At 41.5% G+C, this 20,541-nt stretch overlaps 1 protein-coding gene and 1 long non-coding RNA gene across 2 annotated transcripts; both read right to left on the reverse strand.

The window, feature by feature from the left end:
- Window positions 1–13,479: 13,479 nt before the first annotated feature.
- LOC124273563 lies at window positions 13,480–15,988 on the reverse strand. The gene is made up of 2 exons (XR_006897685.1): window positions 15,882–15,988; window positions 13,480–15,555 (listed from the first exon to the last, which is right to left on the reverse strand). It is a non-coding gene; the product is annotated as an uncharacterized LOC124273563 (long non-coding RNA).
- An 877-nt stretch (window positions 15,989–16,865) lies between these two features.
- LOC124273562 (cyclin-dependent kinase 5 activator 1-like) lies at window positions 16,866–19,480 on the reverse strand. The gene has a single exon (XM_046708841.1). It carries the CDS (start codon window positions 19,005–19,007, stop codon window positions 18,132–18,134), a length of 876 nt encoding a protein of 291 aa, XP_046564797.1. The 5' UTR covers window positions 19,008–19,480; the 3' UTR covers window positions 16,866–18,131.
- Between the last annotated feature and the right edge of the window lie 1,061 nt (window positions 19,481–20,541).

The raw sequence follows: 20,541 nt of genomic DNA on the forward strand, positions 1-20,541 counted from the left end.
CTACCAACACGATAACGCAAGGCCTCGTACATCAAGACTGACAAAAGACTTTTGCCGTGACCAGCAAGTTCTCCCGACATGAAACCGATAGAAGACTTATGGGACTACCTGAAACGACAAATCAGAAGACTACCAGCGCCACCTGTCACCGCTCAACAACTGGAACAATGTCTCCTACAGGATGGCAACGGCTCACGCCTAACGTCATTCGTCGTCCTACATCGACGTGTTTTGGTGTGTATTGAAGCTCCTGCTTGTCACACTCACTGTTGATCCAACATTTGGTGATATTTTGCAGAAAAAAACCCCCGCCTTGTTGATTTGTGTAAAAGTTCAGACTATGATACGATGTGTCTTTCAGTGTAGGTCAAACGGAACTTCCGACTTTGTGTGAAATGAAATTGTGTACATTTACTGTAGAATTGAATGCTCTATTGCCATTAAACAGATGTTCATTTATATATGTTTTTATTGTATTTTCAAGTTTGGTCAAACACACTGTATACTTTCTTTTGAGCACTAGTTTATCTTAACTAAATCGAACTAGCATTAACCGAACGGTCTCCGGATAACTGACTATAATCGTTAAAGTATTATATTCAAATATGCAGAAATAGCACGTGTTTTTGTCTTAACCTTTGATGCCATCTTGTTGCAAGTCGAATCATGATGAAAACATCATTGATCATCACGAGTTGACAATTTTAGCTTATTTTCGAATTTGTGTCTATGCATAGATGTGTAACGCCTTGTGTAACGCCAACCACCACGACAGTCACCTTGTGTAACGCCAACCACCACGACAGTCACCTTGTGTAACGCCAACCACCACGACAGTCACCTTGTGTAACGCCAACCACCACGACAGTCACCTAGTGTAACGCCAACCACCACGACAGTCTCCTTGTGTAACGCCAACCACCACGACAGTCACCTAGTGTAACGCCAACCACCACGACAGTCACCTTGTGTAACGCCAACTACCACGACAGTCACCTTGTGTAACGCCAACCACCACGACAGTCACCTTGTATAACGCCAACTACCACGACAGTCACCTTGTGTAACGCCAACTACCACGACAGTCACCTTGTGTAACGCCAACTACCACGACAGTCACCTTGTGTAACGCCAACTACCACGACAGTCACCTTGTGTAACGCCAACCACCACGACAGTCACCTTGTGTAACGCCAACTACCACGACAGTCACCTTGTGTAACGCCAACCACCACGACAGTCACCTTGTGTAACGCCAACTACCACGACAGTCACCTTGTGTAACGCCATCTACCACGGCAGTCACCTTGTGTAACGCCAACCACCACGACAGTCACCTTGATTCGACTAAAGGATCGGGTGGTCAGGCTCGCTGAGTTGGTTGACACATGTAATCCTATCCCAGTTGCGCAGACCGATGCTCATGCTGTTCGATTATTTACAGACCGCCGCCATATAGCTGGAATATTGCTGAGTGCGGTTAAAACAAAACTCACTCACCCACTTTTGTCTAGTTGTCGCCAAACCGAAAAACAGATACCTAATGTGACAAAAATATAACGTCGAGCGAGTGAATTTGGGTTAATGCCTATTTGAACAGTGTTCCAGGTACATAACAAGCTGTCAGTTTCACGTTTGACACGAGTGTGATTCTGACAAACCTGGAAACCGTTTCATGGTGAACTCTGGTTCCAACCCACGAACGCATGTTCCTGCCACGTCTAAGGTACGCTATCCTTGAAACTCCGGGTCAGCAACCCATGGTTGTCGTACGAGAAGACCAACGGGATCGGGTGGTCAGGCTCGCTTACTTGGTTCACGCATGTCATCGTATCCCAGTTAAGTAGATTGAAGTTCATGATCACTGGATTGTCTCGACCACACTGGAGTTACAAACTGCCACCATATAGCTGGAATATTGTTGAGTGCGACGTTAAACAAACAAACAAAACAACTTTAAGGCGATCTAACTCTTCATGTCGAAATGACGTCATGGCTACCCAAGTCTACCTGATACCACTTGTTTGGCTTCGGGATTTTTCTCCAAGCTGACAACAAGTGACATAACTGAAATATTTTTCAAACTCGCGTCACACTATTAGCACTCACTAACTCACTTATACGATCACAACACACAGGTCGCACAGTCATAACAGCCTGATAAAATACAGCCATCACACACTCTTATAATACAAAATAAGGTTCGATATTGTTCTATTACATTGGGAACATGGTTTACAGCGTACGAGCATTGCAACAATCAACACACAATTCTGAGTATTACAGTGGTTAAGAGGTCAAAAATATACACACTCAAACACCCACATAATCACATATTAAAAAAGTTTTAAAAATTAAAATTTGCACAGTCATGTATATTGCATGCGTAACATGAAGGTATCAGACAGAGATTAAAGACCATAAAAATGCTAAAAATCCACAAATAGCAAAAGGCACCACTTCTGGATCTGTTTGATATATCTGTCAAGTTTTGTTAATAGATATTGAATGTCTTTTCAGTTAAGCACTGGAAACGAAATGATTACGGACGGACGGACGGACGGACGGACAGTCGAGGCGTTGGTTATACCCTCCGCATGATATGCCGTGGGTTAAAACATGACACGAATGCTGGCTGGTATGAATTCTTTCCGAGTTGTTTTGTTATCATCATTCTCGCTTAGATAATCACCACACGGTCTCATAAGCATTACAAAAATCGATTCTTGATAAAATACACCCATGTCATCTCCGTTCAACTTTTATATCTGAACCGATACCTGCCCATCACTGAAGGACAACCGACTGACTACTAATGACACAATAATTAGGCTCCGAAGAGTAGGCTCGGTAATCTACATGGACAAAATAACCTCAGTCTGCCAGTTTAATTGACCCTCAAAGATACGACTATTTATGGTGATGGGAAGACCCTTGAATACGAGCCTTACATGCGTGCTTCTTTCTACAGCCATTGGTAATTCAATAACATGAAGCCATGTCGCATACAAGGTTCCCCTAGTCACTCTCTGTCTTGTCTTCTACCAGAGATGCCAACCAAATTGCCATGATGGCTTAATTCATTCAGGTGAAACCCTAGTCTGCTGTATTAATAGAGTGCGCACTAAATCAAATTATCACAAAATTGCTCCTTTGGTAAGTTCGGTAGGTTCTGTACATGATGGCTTATTGTATTACCACAAGAGCACATGGAATAATGAGACCGGTGGATTATGGGCATACACTAACACCAGCGAGTATCGAGAATGCTTTGTCAGATCCAGACATCTTGGTTTTTAGGAATGCTTTGAGACCAGCTGGTTCTGAGAATGCTTTGAGACCAGTCGTTATTGAGAATATTTTGTTAAACCCAGACTTCTTGGTCCAACACCAGTTGGTTCTGAGAATACTTAGAGCTCAGTTTGTACTAAATAAACTATGTCACCAGAGGGTATTGAGAATAGTTTGTGCTCAGTCGGTATTAAAAAATACTTTGACACCAGAGGGTATCGCAAATACTTTCAGACCAGTGGCCATCGAGACGACTTTGAGGCCAGTCAGTATCGGAATACTTTGAGGCCACTCAGTATTCAAATACTATGACAACAGAGGGTACCGAGACTACTTAGAGACCAGTGGCCATCGAGAAGACTTTGAGGCCAGTCGGTACTGAAATATTTCAAGGCCAATCAGTGAAAATAGTGTGTGTCATTGTTTACATTTCGCCTGTGTAACGACGACTTTCGTGTCTCAAAACTGCTTCAATAACGTTTTCGTGCGCTAAAAGTAACGATGGGCGTTGTTCTGGTGACGTATACTTTGCCATAGTATCGATGAAAATGCTTTGAAAAAGATCTAACAGCCCCTTCTGGGATTTTTCTACGGTAAATATATGGCGTGCCACCCACTACTGAAGGCCACCATTGGCAGCCATTCGGTAGTCATCGCCGGGGTCAGTGTCGGAACGTAGCGCAGCAAACCCCGGGAACCAGGCTGTAGATACATACACTAGTTAAATGAAACTATCACAGAACACAACCAGGCGGAAGTCGTGACATCGTTTTATGTACCTAATTCCGGATAACCATTAAAAAAATCCCCTTTGTCCACCAACACGTGAAGGTCCGGGTAGGGTATTGATCTTCAGTAACCCATGTTGTCGTAAGAGGCGACTAACGGGATCGGGTGGTCAGGCTCGTTGACTTGGTTGACACATGTCATCGGTTTCCAATTGCGCAGATCGATGCTCATGCTGTTGATCACTGGATTGTCTGGTCCAGACTCGATTATTTACAGACCGCCGCCATATAGCTGGATTATTTCTGAGTGTGGCGTAAAACTAAACTACTCACTCACTCCTTTGTCCACCATAGTGTACGCACTATAAGGATAGGTTCGGGGAAATTGAGCTGATCACTACGCCAATTCCGTTGGGGTTTTATGGGTAATTGAGAAAGTATAGTGGACAATAACGTGATATCGGCCTTTATGATCTGCATGTTTTAATTAAAGTCAGGCGGTGTAGAGTAAATGGATGGGTGACCACACTCGGAGATCTTGACTCGTTAGAGTTTCTACGACTTTTGCCCTACGTATCACCGAGTCATTGGTACCAAAACGATGGGCCTGCTCAGCGAGTGTATACCCGATAGGATGAAATGGTATTATTAATGCAAAATGTTCTAGCACTAAAACGTCTGGCTTATGAGTGAGTTAGTTTAGTTTTATTCCGCATTTAGCAAAATTCCGGCAATATCACGGCGGGGGACACCAGATACGAGCTTCACGAATTGTAGTCATGTAGTGAATCGGACCCGGGTCTTCGGCGTGACTACTGAACGCATTAACCACTAGCCTACCCCTGTCCGGCTTGTGAACGCCCCAAGGAGCTGAGAATGTAGTTTTAGTCGTCCTGATTCACTGAGCAGGGAATTTACAGTTAAGCGCATCGGCATTCAAGGCATTGATAAGGCAAGATTGTTATTTTGTTATGAATGTTGTTTTGAAACATACCCGTGAAGATCCGGGTTAGAACTGATCTTCAGTAACCCATGCTTGTCGTAAGAGGTGACTAACGGGATTGGGTTTTTAGGCTCGCTGTTTTGGTTGACACATGTCATCGCATCCCATTTGTGTAGATCGATGCTCATGCTGTTGATCATTGGATTACCTGGACCCGATTAGAACCAGACCGCCACCATAAAGCTGGAATATTGCTGAGTGCGGCGTAAAACATAACAAACTCACTTGTTATGAAACAAGACATCTTCTGCCATAGCTTCATAACACAATATTGTTTTCTGTGAAAGAATAAATCGTACAATAAAATTGTACACACAACAGAAGTATTTCAGGACAAACAGTACATGCTAAGAAAAATTATTCTATTTTTGAAGGTTAAACGACATGTATTTTCTCGAAAACAAATTTCCTATCAAATTAGTGGTTTATTGTGACAGTTGTGCAATACCAAATCACGAGCAACTTCTTTACCTGTACACTCATCGTGTCACGATTTCATTATGTTTCCAAATGCGTAGTTTGGTTTTCGCTCACATAGTAATAAGATGGCTGCCCTTAGCTGGAAATAAGATGGTTGTCATGGTGATTTGTTATCATTACGAGCGCTCGTTCATCTGTTTATGATCACAACCTTGTACGTGCGTGACAGTCTGATGATCTACAGGAGGCGGTGTATATTTCACCTGTCAACATCGTGACGCGACATATCGACGTGCAATCATGGTAACTCAGAGATATAGTTGAAACATGTCAAAATACACAATTATCTCACATAGTGAAATGTTATTGTAAATATGAAACTTAATAAAGCATGTTGTATTATACAATAGAAATAACAGGTATGTACTTATGAACATCACAGGCGGTGGGGTAGCCTAGTGGTTAAAGCGTTCGTTCGTCACGCCGAAAACCCGGATTCTATTCCCCACATGGGTACATTGTGTGAAGCCCATTTCTGGTGCCCCTGCCGTGATATTGCTGGAATATTGCCAGGCTATCCATACACCCTGGCAGGTATGGTAATATACTCATGCCAATAATGGTTGTCACCCCCATCCCCATCCGCACCCCAACACCACACACACCTCACACCCCCACCCCCCCTCTCCAATTAAAAAAATTGAAGGGGGTGACAACCATTATTGGCATGAGTATATGAAAGAATCGTGTGTTGTTTATGTTATGTTGACTAGTTATCACTCCGCTGAGGAACAAAAACATTGGGTATGAGTCAATTGTCTGCTGGCTGCATATAGCCGGACTATTTCTGAATGTGGCGTTAAATAACAAAACCAAAACGTTATTAAAAATGTGAAACACATTTCCAGGCGATTAGGTGCCTGAGGGCGTGGGTTCGAATCCCGGATAGGACTCAAGCCCCCCCAAAAGTACTAGAATCTGTACTTTACTGAGAAAGTGTAATCCCAAATATAACATATGTTACATTTCCAGTGGTAGAGAAAAACCCTAAAACTGTTATTTATTCAAAGAAATTTTCGTATAAGTCCAATGACAAAAGAGCTGATACTGACAATACATTCCTGTAAGCTCGCCGCGAATAGCTGCACAATAGTGGCCTTAAACAATATTCTCTCACCAACACCCTTCCTCGAATTTCTGCCTATTTCATATCAGCGTTCGAAATTAACGTCGGTTCCACTAAGACCCCATCAGTGACAGTATATACTTTGATGGCAGTTTTTAGCGTTACAAGCCCCTGTGGTCGGTCCTTAGGCCCAAACCGACTGAAAACCACTCGGACTCACAGCTTTTGTTTTCTGCAGGTCCTTATGGCCGACAGTTTTTTCATCCCCAATAACTAAGAGTATTATTTTTCAGAAAATATCATTCAGTAATTTCTTGTTTTTATCTCGATCAGCAGCTGTTGTCTGTTAATGAAACGACTATTATTTCGAGGAAGCAATTTTGCGAATGTTGTCACAATTTTGGTTTGCTGGGAATTACTTATCTTGTAGCTCAAGTCATGAAGTCGACACATTCTGATCAGGATCCACACAGTTTATGGTTCTTTGTCCTTAGGGCCTGCAGCTTTCAGAGTTAAGGGCAAACACTGAATTTCATATCGTACTTCATAGGATGTGTTATCACTCTGACATTTGTTATTTGACTGACACTAACTGAAGCGTATTTTTAAGTGAGTGGTTGAGTGAGTTTAGTTTTATGCCGCACTCAGCAATATTCTAGCTATATGGCGGCAGTCTGTAAATAATCTAGTCTGGACCAGACAATCCGGTGATCAAAAGCATGAGCATCGATCTGCGCAATTGGGATACGATGATATGTGTCAACCAAGTCAGCGAGCCTGACCACCCGATCCCGTTAGTCGCCTCTTACGAAAAGCATGGATTACTGAAGTTCAATTCTAACCCGGGTCTTCACGGGTCCGTATTTTTGGGTCTATCGGGCCTTTTTCCAAAGATCAAGTCGTAAGGTCAGTTAACCAAATGCTAGAAACACGTCTTACTCTAATAGTGGAAATACTGCACAGTCAGCGATAATAAAGTCTGCCCTAAACGTCGGCAGAGACTGAAACACAACCTTCCCAAATCTGATTGCAATGCAAAAATTGTTTTTCTCCAATTAGATTAAAGACTAATAATGACAAAATCCTTAAACTGAAGCATATCAAACTGAAAAGTTAAAAATATTTTGTTACGGATTGAAGCGATATTTGACCAAGGATACAGACAAGTCAATGAAATTCGATTGAAAAGTCAATTCGCTGGAGCCGACGCGAGGCTGTGTACACCCACTCAATAGCACGTACTTAAGTTACAAGAACGATTTAAGACACAGACTGTATCATGTTGTCAGACTATATTGATTGACGTGGGTGTGATTTTTTGTTTGTTTAAGAAACATTAATTATCACATTCCATGTATATACAAGCAATATCATGTTGTGCTGAGTCATCGAACACAGTCATTGGCAATATAACATTGGACTACCGATATTTATAGAGAGTGAGTGAGTGAATTATTAACACCTTACTTGATTACATTTTGGGGGCGGTGGGGTAGCCTAATGGTTTAAACGTTCACCGTCACAACGAAGACCAGGTTAGATTATCAAGTTTGAAGCCCATTCTGGTGTCCCGCGCCGCGGTATTGCTGGAACAGTACTAAAAGCGGCGTCAAACTAAATTCACTCACATTATGTAATTGATTTCTCATGATAGGGTTAAGTACTAGTTGGAGCCATATCTTGCATACCTTGTACAGGGCACTACATTTCTTGTACATTTTGTACATTGCACGTCATCCTATGTATACATACGCACAGCACCTGGTGTAACCTGACATAATGTCACTAATACCACGTTATATTTAAATTCTGTACACATAAACTGACTTACAAACGACAAATATTGCATGACGTACACAATGTTCGTGACTTGTAAGTCACAATCGAAACATTTTTCACAATAGTTACGTTGTGTTTTTTAAATTCTTCCTGAAACACTGGGTTTGTACTATCTTTTGTACGTCAGCATTTTTGGAAGGGATGAACTGTGTTGTGTAGATACTCTGAGGCAAACACGGGCATGTGCTGGGACTCGAACTGAGGACCATGGGACGCAACTCTGCAACTCTGCACAGCCACTCCTTAGACGACCCACTGGACCACCTGTGCCCACTTCAGTATTGGATCAGACCGGTATTAATGTATCGGTTTTCTTTCCCATACTCATTTATTCCTAACATCCACGTTCGTGAACGCAAGCACCGATGTGTCGAACTCGAATGGACTGACGAAAATACGTCGAGGATCGGCCGAGCAAAACAAAGGGTGACTATGTGAGTAATGCGCAGTTACCAAGTTGTTACTTCAAGAAAACGTAAGTTCGACACATCAATGTTCAATATAATGATGTAAACTGCATGCGTCTGTTCCTCAGGATTATCTGATGATTTAATGCCGAAACTGCAGAAAGAAATTAGTTTAGCCCCAGGCATGGAATCAGTAATCAGGGGTTTTTTTAATAAAAAGATGTTTCGAATTTAAAATGATTCGGCTTCAGTGACTTGTCCACCTAGAACAATAGGTGGTGGATAAACGAGAAGACCCCGATTCGTTCACCTAGTCACCGACCTGACCCTTAACGAGTTGACTATTTATCTTGGAGGTATGATTGTATTACAAAGCCAGCCGTTGTGTTAATCCCTTGGGTGATTGATTACAGGTAGTTGATCCCGTGGGGGCGGACGTGGGTTAATGGCAGGATAGAGAAAATTCTCAAGGCTTCTGGGGAGCGAGCAGATCCCATACTGTCTGCCATTTCCTCTACTCGCTGATCTGATCACACACAACCGCCCACGCATGTACACAAACTTACGCACGCACACACACACACACACACAAAAGAACACGCACTCTCACATATGCGAGCACGTACGTACACACACATGCAAAAATATAAACACGGATGCGCGCACGCAAACACGCGAACACACGTACACTTGCAAATCCTGGATCCGACAGTTCGGTGACATGGCTTGTACGCGTTCTCATCGTCTGCCGATGGCGTAGGCTGTTGTCGTTGTTGCCTGAGTTATTTACAGGCTGCTGATAAATCTAGAATGCTAGTGTCCTGTATATTGTTAAAAGCGGCGTGACACCCAACCGTCTCAATCGCCTTAGCCGGAATATTCCTGCATACGCCGTTTTTAGCAATATTCCAGCAATATGGGCTTCACAGATTGTACCTATGTTGGGAATCGAACACGTTTCTTGGGCTATCCGACCACGCCTAAATGTAAACAAGTAAGGTAGTTCTACGAATTAAAGTACTGTCGGAAATAGAAAAAAATGTTTTTAGGCTGTTACTCTGTATCCCTAATATTTACACAATTGCAAATAGCATATATGTCGAAACAACCCACTTCGGCCTAACTTGGGCATTCAGTGGGATGCGTAATAGGATATCCAGAAAAGCATGTTTACTCGTAAAATCGGGCAAAACTTAGAAAAAATACGAATAAATGCTGAAAACAATAGATCAGACTATAGATGGCAAGGTATGAAGACGAACCGTTGACTCACCTGGCACGAAATGCATGTGCTGCTTATAGGCACAAGGGGTCATCTGAAAGATATTTTGTGCTTTTTCATGTGTGTTGACTATGCCTCATCTATTGATTAACATCTTACGTGTCTTTCTTTCATGAAGTTTATGTTGAGATGTGTAAAAGAGTATGATACCTGATAACATAGAAACGCATCGTATTAAATGTCTCAAAATATATTATAAGTTATCACATCGTGTCGAGGGAAATACGGGGTTTTATCAGTCCCGAGTAAGGTTGTATTCCCCTCTCCTCCGGCGTATTTCCCGAGACACGATGTGATAACGCATTTATCTAGCCGAATGTTTTTACTAAATGAAAAGAAAACAATACGCATCGAATCGACTTGTTTTTATTTATGTGAGATGCCACGGTTCACAGATTACGGGTCACGGTCACGAGTCAAAGTTCAATCGAAGGGAGTTTTCAGTTTTTTAAAACCCTTCATTCAGTTTCCGTCTGTCAGCCTCTACAATGATTTTTTTGTGCTCTGTATCCCCCTTTCCAGCTGCTTTTGTTTCTAATTTCATAGTTTTGAAACACTCATTGGCCCCATTAAGCTCACTGTCCTTTATTATGTCAAAATTTCTATTTTGGGGGGGGACCTTTCAAATATCTGTTCAGACCATATCGGTCGGTGTCGAGGGTAGAACTTTTATATATCACGGCTTTGTTTGTTCTAATGTCCATGTAGACGGGTCGCAACGTGGCATTCAGCCGTCCCACTTCGTAATGTTTAAAGTAAGGGTCCATTTCTTTTTCTGTCAAGTAGTCCCGTAATAATTCTGCTGCGATGTCATTGGCCCTTTTGGTGTTCCTTATAACAACGTTAAAATGTTTTGCTTCAATTTCATTCTCAGTTGTTGTGGCAAAACGTTTCCTTGCTGCCATGTTGACACCAGCTGATCGATTGACCTAAGTGCAGCGCACGTTACTAAAGGCTTGGCGATGCACGCTTTTCTCACTTCGCGTGGTCACCGAGGCGTGGCGGGATAATATACTTTTGTACTCCCTGCTCGCGGATCGTGACGGGTGTACATGGTATTTTATCAGAGTCACGTGAACCCATCCAAACTCAACATTCTTACATAGGGCTGGATAAAGGTGGCATGACCACCCGATCGCGAAGATCGACAGAACTGGATATTATTTGTAAATTGTTATGACATGCCGTGTACTTCCCCAGTATAACTGCCCAAAAGGATTATCTTATCTCAGCTGATATCTCTATCCCCCACCCCGACCCCAACGATCGTCTGCGACACCCGACCAGGTTGTACTTTTGAGACGAACCCTCCTACCTGTTTCTTTTTATAGTGACAGTGAGACTCCATGGTAGCTTCATCCTTAATAGTTTCAGCATGAAAGATATTATTTTTTACGCCAGCTATCGTTTATAATGAAGCTAAGTCTAATTTCAAATTGGGCATTTTAAAAGTGTCCTTTGTAATACAATATCATTTGCATAAAGTCATGGTCTGTTCCAAATAAATCGTTTTGCTCATTTCTGCACGAATCTCTCCCCAGTAAAGTCCTTTTTCTACGTTTCCTATGTCCCTACCACTGTAGGCCGAACTTAGTTTAACAGATATTTCACACTTGCACATATCAACTACTTAAATTTCCAGAGATGAATGAGAAAATACAGGTTTTTTTCTATTTCCGACAGTACTTTAGTAGTAGTAGTAGTGGGTGTTAGTGGATGAGCTAAAATAGAAGTAGTAGTAGTAGAAGTAGTAGAGTAGAAGTACTACTAGTAGTAGTAGTTGCTGTTGCTGCTGGTGGAGTTGCTGTTGAAGTAGTACTAGTATAGTACTTATTCCGACGAGAGAGAGAGTGTGTGTGTATGCGTGCGTGCGTGCGTGCGTGCGTGTGTGTGCGGAGCTGCTTGTTCTATGCAGGACCAGTGCCGGCTTTGCTTGTGCTAGTCAACGGAGACACCGTATCAAGGTTTCACATGGATACCACACCTATTTACAGTACACAGCCTCCGTACCGTCCTGTCCTTGTTGTGTTCCCGGAAAGATGACCGCCAGGCAGAAGCAAAACAAGTAGCATCTTTTAACGTCACTACAGGATACACACTTTTGATTCTCAGCTCCCCTGGGCATTATAAAAATTGCCCGAGAAGGTTAACAATCATTACCATCGCATCCTATCGGGTACCCTTCGACTGCTGCATAAACAGCGACATATTACACACGTGCATCATGTGCTACAAGTGCTACAGTATCGGCCGAATCAGTGGAAGCTCTTCTGCCAACACAGTCACCCATCCAACTACTCTCCGCCACCAGTAGGGGTAGCCTTGTTGTTAATGCCGTCGCTTTAAGACCCGTGTTCGATCCCCACTTGTGTACAATGAGCGAAACCCATTTCTGGTGTCACCTGCGAGTGATATGACTGGAATATTGCTAAAAGCGGCGTAAAACTAAACTCACTCACTCAATCCGCCACCAGCGTTGCTTAACTTCACCTGTGCCCTTTGCCACTTTACTTATCGTAAGAGGCGACCAGTGGGATAGGGTGGCCAGACAGACTGATTTGGTTGTTGCACGTGAGGTGAGGTGAAATTGGGTTTAACGTTGTGCTTGAGAATATTTCGCTCATATGACGACGTGCATGTGTGTGTATGTGTATGTGTATGTGTATGTGAGGCTGCTTGTACTAGCCCAGACTTAAGCTGGTTTTATAGTGATAGTCCAGTCCTTGTTGTACCCATTAATGCCGAGCGCCAGGCAGGTACCAACAAGTACCATATTTTAACTTATTTTGGTATGACGCGGCCGGGGATCGAACCTGCGACCTTCCGCTCTCCGGGCGGACGCTCTAACCACTACACCACGGAGGCGGTCGGTTGTTGCACGTCATCGTATCCCAAATGAGTAGGATGATGCTCATGATGTCAATCACCTGATTATTTATCCATGCCCAAATATTTACAGACAAAGGTCATTCTATTATAGTGTGAAGCCGATTTCTGGTGTCCCCCGCCGTGATATTGCTGGAATATTGCTAAAAGCGGCGTAAAAGTAAACTCAGTCAGTCAGTCATTCTATTATAATAGCTGGAATACTGAGGGTTACCAAACAAACAACCAAACAAACCTGTGCACAGGACTACTTGAAACAACTTCGATATAATTCACTCATGTGGCACCAAGAGTGATTGAGTGAGTATGGTTTTACGCCGCTTTCAGCAATATTCCAGCAATATTACGGCGGGGGACACAAGAGATATTCTTCACACATGTGGGGAATCGAACCCGGGCCTTCAGCGTGACGAGCGAACGCTTTAACCACTAGGATACCCCATCGCCCTGACGCACCAAAACATTATATCAACTAAACATAAAATAAACTAAATATGTATATTAATTCATTGTTTATTGTCTTGCAACGGGGACAAACACAAAACGTACAAATATTCCTGTAAACAGCAAAGCAACTTTCAACCAAGAACAATGTACACTATGTAAGAGAGCTGCACGCCAAATATCACAATTTCTCTTCTCGCATGCAACATTCAACTCTCGGACTTGTAACGTGACTATAACGAGACATTCAACTCACATATCAAGGCCGTAGGCCAAACACATTGCCAGCAAAGCCACAAAATTTAAATGTTTACAATCGGCGGCTTTTGGGGGCTTGTGAAGTTAGAAAAATGGAACCTTGCTAAACGGAATTAAGTTAATCTTGTTTCCACTTCCTTATAAATCATAATGTCATAATTAATTGTCTGTTAATCTGGTAAAGATGCTGACGTCGCTAAAAGTGGAATCCTGTTAGACCAAACCTCTTTCGTACGAATGTCATGAATATTAATGTTTCATGATCTGAAATCTGGTAAGGTTAATCAGGACATATTTGACAGATCACCCAATAGTGTATAAACGAGGTTCCAGTATCATGTAAGTACGTAATGTACAATTTAACCAATAATATACATACATTGATATATCATCGTTGAGGTATATATTTACACTGAGATTCATATCCAACTGTTTTCGCTGATATTAAAAAGTCATCAGCACTGAATTTGATTCATCCTACCCGGCTGGTATAATTATAAAAAATAAACATGAAAAATTACAAACAGAATGTAAAACGCTCTATAAAATTATTTTGATTTCGTGAATGATAAACAAATTAAGTACGGTGGGATATTGTTAGTGGGTTATTAAGAGGGCCCACACTGTGATATGTTAATGTGTGGATATGCACTGATCTTATTTTAAACATTTTTATCAATTTCGCTTGAATCTTAAAACTGAAAAAAGAAATTATTTAATAGAAAAGAAAAGAAATATGTCAAATGATGAAACATATGACAAACATTTTCAATACAATGCATTACAAAGATGAATTTGACAAAAGCTTGCAACAAATGCATGTGCATTTCTGGAAGCGGTGACGGCAGTGAACATAGAGGATTTCAATCGAAAACATTAAACCAATTTCAACAATAGGACAAAAAAAAACCAGATCAGTTTTAATAGTTATCAAATGAAGTCATGAATGAAGTTTCGAGAGTCAGAAAAAATCTTAAATTTAGTTATGACAAAATGATTAAAGCTTTTTTCGTATATTTTCATATATACCACCCCTCGGCCTGTCATGTTGTGTGGTTCACATCCTTCAGTTACATTCATTCACTTAACAATATGGCAACCAGTAGACAGATAGAGTCAGGCCACATAAGACAATCTCTTTTCTCTTCATCGACAGATTTTTTAATGCTATATTCGGTTCCGATAATGAAGTTATATAATTCCCCATATCCGGAATTTCACATTTTGATGTAACCCGTCTTGACAACAACCAACAAATACTGTTGGTAATTCACGATGATATACAATTTTCAATTTCGGTCGGCGTGTTAAAGAAATTTAAACAGTATAATATTTTTACCCTTTTGCAACAGTTACTGTTTTCTTGTAAGTAGCAGAGAAATAAGATTGTTTTAAGTGGACTGGAACGGAAGTTCTCCCAAGTCCAAATTGCCATCACCGTCAAACGATGTTTGACTGCGAAACGAAAACTGATGGATTTGGACTATCGGACTAGAGGTATAAAGAATAAACATCTCTATCAGAATGAAGAAAAATAAATTATATTCTTATTATTAAACATATTAAACATATTCTAGAACTCTTTTCAAAATATGGATGATACATTGTTTTAATCACGTATTCACATGCATGCAATGAACGTAGTATGATTGGTAAAAAGTTGAGCATGGAGTCTTTATAGGGAGGGTATTTCACACATGCGCAGTCAGACCCACACTCTCTCAGAGTCTCCCCTCCTGATGTTCCAGATGTCTGAATGTCACAATAGGCTTTGTCTCGCAGACTGATTGTCTAAATAAACAACAATATTCAAAGGGGCACTGGTGGGTGTAAGAACATAGACCCTAATATTGTTTTTATATTTTTAAAACCTAAATTTACTGTTTAAAAACAAGATCCCAAGAATTCAAAATTGTAGATGATTAACGCAAATTAAATTTTATTTCGAAGAATGTGGACTTTGTTATTGATAGGTAGGGGAGGAGGGAGTCTTTTGTCTATGACACGGATGTATTTTTCCTCTGAAAGGAGATATCAACCCATTTTTTTAGCCAACAACAATTTTATTTTCATGCCAATAAATAATGTAAAAAATTCATTTTTTTCTGAATAATTTTCTAACCTTTATCTGTATCAAATGGCCCGTTACTGTGATAATTGAAGTCAAGTAATACAACTCGACAACACATACTGTTACAGGTAATCAAAAATACCAATGATTTGGCGTATTTGTACGAAGGAACGAGATGGAATCGTTGCAGAAAAGACATGGACATACCGAAGATTTAACCGATAGACTCAGTTCTTGTGGGGGCGGTGGGGTAGCATAATGGTTAAAGCGTTCGCTCGTCACGCCGAAGACCCGGGTTCGAATCCCCACATGGGCACAATGTGTGAAGCCCATTTCTGGTGTTCCCCGCCATGATGTTGCTGGAATATTGCTAAAAGCGGCGTAAAAACCAAACTCAGTCAGTCAGTCAGATCTTGTGACCTGAAATTTGTTATGGCTATAAACCAGCGATGCCCCTTTAAAAGTATATACTGTAAATCACAAGGGAAATGAAAACATGGACGTACATTCAGACATCTGCCTCTAAATGGACTGTATGAAACGTAATGACAAGACATCATCAACTAGTCATTGCAGTTTGTGAATTGTACAGTTGACAAATGAGTGGCTTGTAGTAACAGAGAAATAAATGCCTAACACGCATGTCACAAAACGAAACATAACGCGGGTTTATTGTGACGTCATTTGTGACCTTGAGAGCACGCAACGTCCTCATAAAAACGTCAGAATTATCCACGTAGCAAACGGTACTATGTTTGAATTGCTGACACACATATTCACAAATAATTATGGCCATTGAGGTACCCTTCTTTGATTCTCTGAGCATGGCAATCACTGTTTCAACAAGGAACAAAAGAGTCGAATTAAATAGCCCACCCCATTGAAACCAAAATTTGCGATTAAATTCATTTCTACTTCAACAAAATGAAACGTAGTAGATAATCATTTCAAGTAATAGGTCAAATATATGGAATGAATATATCAAATTTTCATTCATTTTCAATGAAAATATAAAGAATACGTTTAAACAGATCTCTGGCAAAGTTAAGACTGGGTTCACAATAAACGATGGTACCAATCACATCATACTTTGCGAAATTCTTTAAGACCCACGTTAGTTAAAAAGTTATTAACATGATCGATATATAAAGAGACATGAAATCAACTTTATAAATAATAACAGAAGCAATTCGCAATTCCCCCTCCCGCGAGACGCCCCATGGCGTCCATCTCGCACACATTATTACATCGTTCAACCTTCAACAGCAGTCACGGTGCAACATTCTATCGGAATGCTCAACACGGGAGTGATATTGAACGCCGAGAACCCGCCCGCGGCTGATATTGATTTCGGTGACTGTAGAACACTTCACCGCTGGAATGGTTTCTGCGTACACCGAAACGTCTTTGGAACCAACGTCACAATTTATTGACGGTATGAGTCCTTACAGTATTATGTCTACTGTCAATCTCCACGAGACGGGAACATCTGAGAGCGATATCGCACGTTGATTATCCATGCAGTACCACGGTTCTGCTGTTTTGTACAAAAGTTACTCATTCATCACAAGCTTATACTGGCATATTGATTTCTCCGTCAACCTTGAACATATGACTGCACGTATACTATCACGTGACTAACACAAGGTTCCAAGCTCAGAGGTTTCATGGATTTGTTTCATATGAAATATTGTACTCCCCGTTATTGGGACATTATCAGAGATAACATTGTCGTTTTGTGCTCACATGATCTGAAAATGTCCACTTGTCTTGACTTCGAGCCAGCTGTCGTCTGCTCCGGAAGCGTTATGCTATCTCGAAGTAAGCACGGTCTTGGATTTCGGGATATCCACACAGTAAAATAAAATATATTCACAGTATATTGTTTGGAAGCGTCGAGTAAGTCAAATCGTCTGCTACACGTCCGCCATTGTGTTACCCAATATTATCAGCATCTCGCAGGCAGACTTGTATTTCGAACCTGACTACGACTAAACAGGCGTGTGCCACTGGCCCAATTTATGGAATCATTTCTGGAGAATCTGGTTGTTATCGTTTCGAGAGTCCACATAGTCACTATACAAACAAGAACGAACGCTATGTTGGTGAAGGAAATATTCCTGTGGGCTGGGTCCAGTAATAACCAGATATGTATCTTTGGAAAAATGAGGCCTTGCGGCATCCAGAGGCGGTTGCATTTCCGAAAAAGGGACACATTTTCCCCTAAAGTCTTATGTGTAGTCTGTATCACATTTAGGTTGTTCTTGAATCTCACAAGACAAACCAAGCCTTTCCCTAGCTATGTTACATAGACCAGGTCGGCATACTGTCCGTTTCAGGTTATCGATCTTGTTTGTTTACAGTCGATCAAGTCTGTCATATGCAAGGGGAGTATGACTTAAGTTCTGTGAAAATCTCTGTAAAGAAGCTTGGGTCTCTGTTAATCCGTAGCATACTCGGACTAAGCCTGTTTACTATGACAAGGGATCGGTCCCAGAATCTGTCCTTGTCATCTTCCACTAGGAATGGTTTGAGAGGGTAGCTGATCTCGTTACCCATGTATGAATAGGAAAGGTATAGACACGTGAGAACAGTGGCCTGTAGATCATGTTCAGACTCCGTATCACTGGTGACCATATCTCGTATAAGCAAATACACAAACACAACATTCGCCGGGTTGATGAACGCGACGTCCTGCCATCCTTGTAGAAGGAGAGACCTGTCAACGCTTCGGAGCCACATAATTACATCACTTGCCTCAAAATGACGTAATTTTTTACACTTCTTCTTCAAATATTCTCCTAGACATTTCAACAGTTCTGACGTGGAGGCTTGAATCACGGTTCGCTTTGGGCTGAGACATTTTTCCACTTTCTTAACAAGGTTAGAATGCTGAGATTGACTTTCATCGATTCCGGTTTTAAGGTTATAGCAAGATATGGATTTCTGGATGTTTTTGTTGATATTAACATTCTCAATGTTACAGTTATTGTCAAACTTACTGGCAAGGAACGTTGTGTTGGAGAGTTTGATAAGACCTTTCTCCTTCTTCTTGCTATTCACGGTGAACTTCTTCCAGCTGAGGGCACTGAGGAAGATGGAATGGCGTTTCAGGTTCTTCTCCTTTTCTTTCTCCTTGTCTTTCGCTTGGTTCTTGACGTTGTGGAGAACCTCATAGTTGAAGTTGTTGAGGTTGATGTCTTCGTACAGAGGTTTCCGGGGTCGGGGAGAAAACGACAACACCGTTCCCATCGTTAATGTAATTCCTGATCACGGACACGATAGAAACAGGGCACTGGAAAGATGGTGGTTCCGACACCGTTGGGTTGATCACTCTGTTTAGAGGAACTGTTTATAAAACCCTCCTGTGTCTCCGACCACTCGAACAAGTGGCAATTCCGACGTTCACAGCGACTGGTCTGAAAATGGCGGCCTAGATACGCTCAAGCAGTGCCACCATCATTCATCAGCTTTGTCTTCTCGCTGGAATAATCAATAAACATAATGCAGACGATGACATCATCTCCATGGCAACGCCAGTGCAGCCTCCGCTAATCAGAACGCTGTACGAGGCGGACCGATCGATATTCAGCATTACGAACATGGCATTCACCAATACATTTCCTCCCCAGCTTTACTTCAGGTATTAGGTCACTGTGGGCGACGTTATTGGACAGTGGTCAAAAATATCATCAGGGCTTCATCTCCGTCGACCGCTGAAACACGTTTATGTAAACACATCACTGAGCGCCACCTGCCGGCTGGGAATGAAACCTAAAACGGATTACACTCATTTAATTAAAAATTTATGCGTTTTCCAATAAGAGCTAGTGTCGGGTGCGGGTCGTTTAGGCCTCGTTAGAGGATGCAGTGAGAGCGAGTAATGTTGAAGATTATGAAGGAGGAGTGCCGCTAAGTATGAACTGCCATCAGTTTCATACAGCCCGTATTGATTGCTTTGATGACCCCGAGCTAATTATGCCTGCTGACATTATCCCTGTGCTCCATACCATGGCGTTGAACATCTAGGGGTAGTCACAGGGCGGTCGATACCCGACAACGGTCACTGAGGCGTGACCCGGGTCGTCTAATCGATTAAAGTGCGAGCGCACCACTACATATGTCGGCGATGTTGCAGCTCTTACCCATCCGTCACCTTCCCCTGCTCCCTCCCTCCTTTCCATTCTCTTCATCGCCATCTCGAACATTCCATCTCGAACATTCCATCTCGAACATTAAACACCGTTGTGTCGAAGTTGAAAGGCCCTAGGTAAATGATATCCTAATTTCGACACAGTTGAAAAATCTATGAATAAAGTCAGAATAGGAAGGTACCAAGTTATTTCGAGACAACCGAAAATACGACTTATCAAAGTTCGACACAAAGGGTGTGACTATATTACTAAACAAGACTATAAATTTAATTCATGAAGTTGTTAAGCTAATGGGTTTAGGGTACGATATAAATGATGTTATAACATGTTAATGTTAGATATGAGTCATGCTAAATGTAATTGGGCTTCACAATTGAGAAATGTGTTATTTAAAATGGGATTTGGTTATGTTTGGGATAACCAGTGCATTAGTAATATTCAGTCGTTGTTATCGGAATTTATGGACAGAGCTAAATGCATGTATCAGCAAGTTTATCATGCATCTTTATCACAAGGTTCTAAAACATATAATTATTCTATGTACAAGTCTAACTTATATCCCACTGCATAATATTAAGCATATTCAGAAATCTCGTGACGCTTTAGCTAAGTTTAGCTGTAGTTCTCACCAA

Source organism: Haliotis rubra, unplaced genomic scaffold, assembly GCF_003918875.1.
Source record: "Haliotis rubra isolate DU_JTF1 unplaced genomic scaffold, ASM391887v1 Scf182, whole genome shotgun sequence".
NCBI lineage: Eukaryota > Metazoa > Mollusca > Gastropoda > Lepetellida > Haliotidae > Haliotis > Haliotis rubra.

Excerpts from the sequence above, each read along its gene's own strand:
- LOC124273562 (XM_046708841.1), bottom strand. The coding sequence starts at position 19,007 with ATGGGAACGGTGTTGTCGTTTTCTCCCCGACCCCGGAAACCTCTGTAC.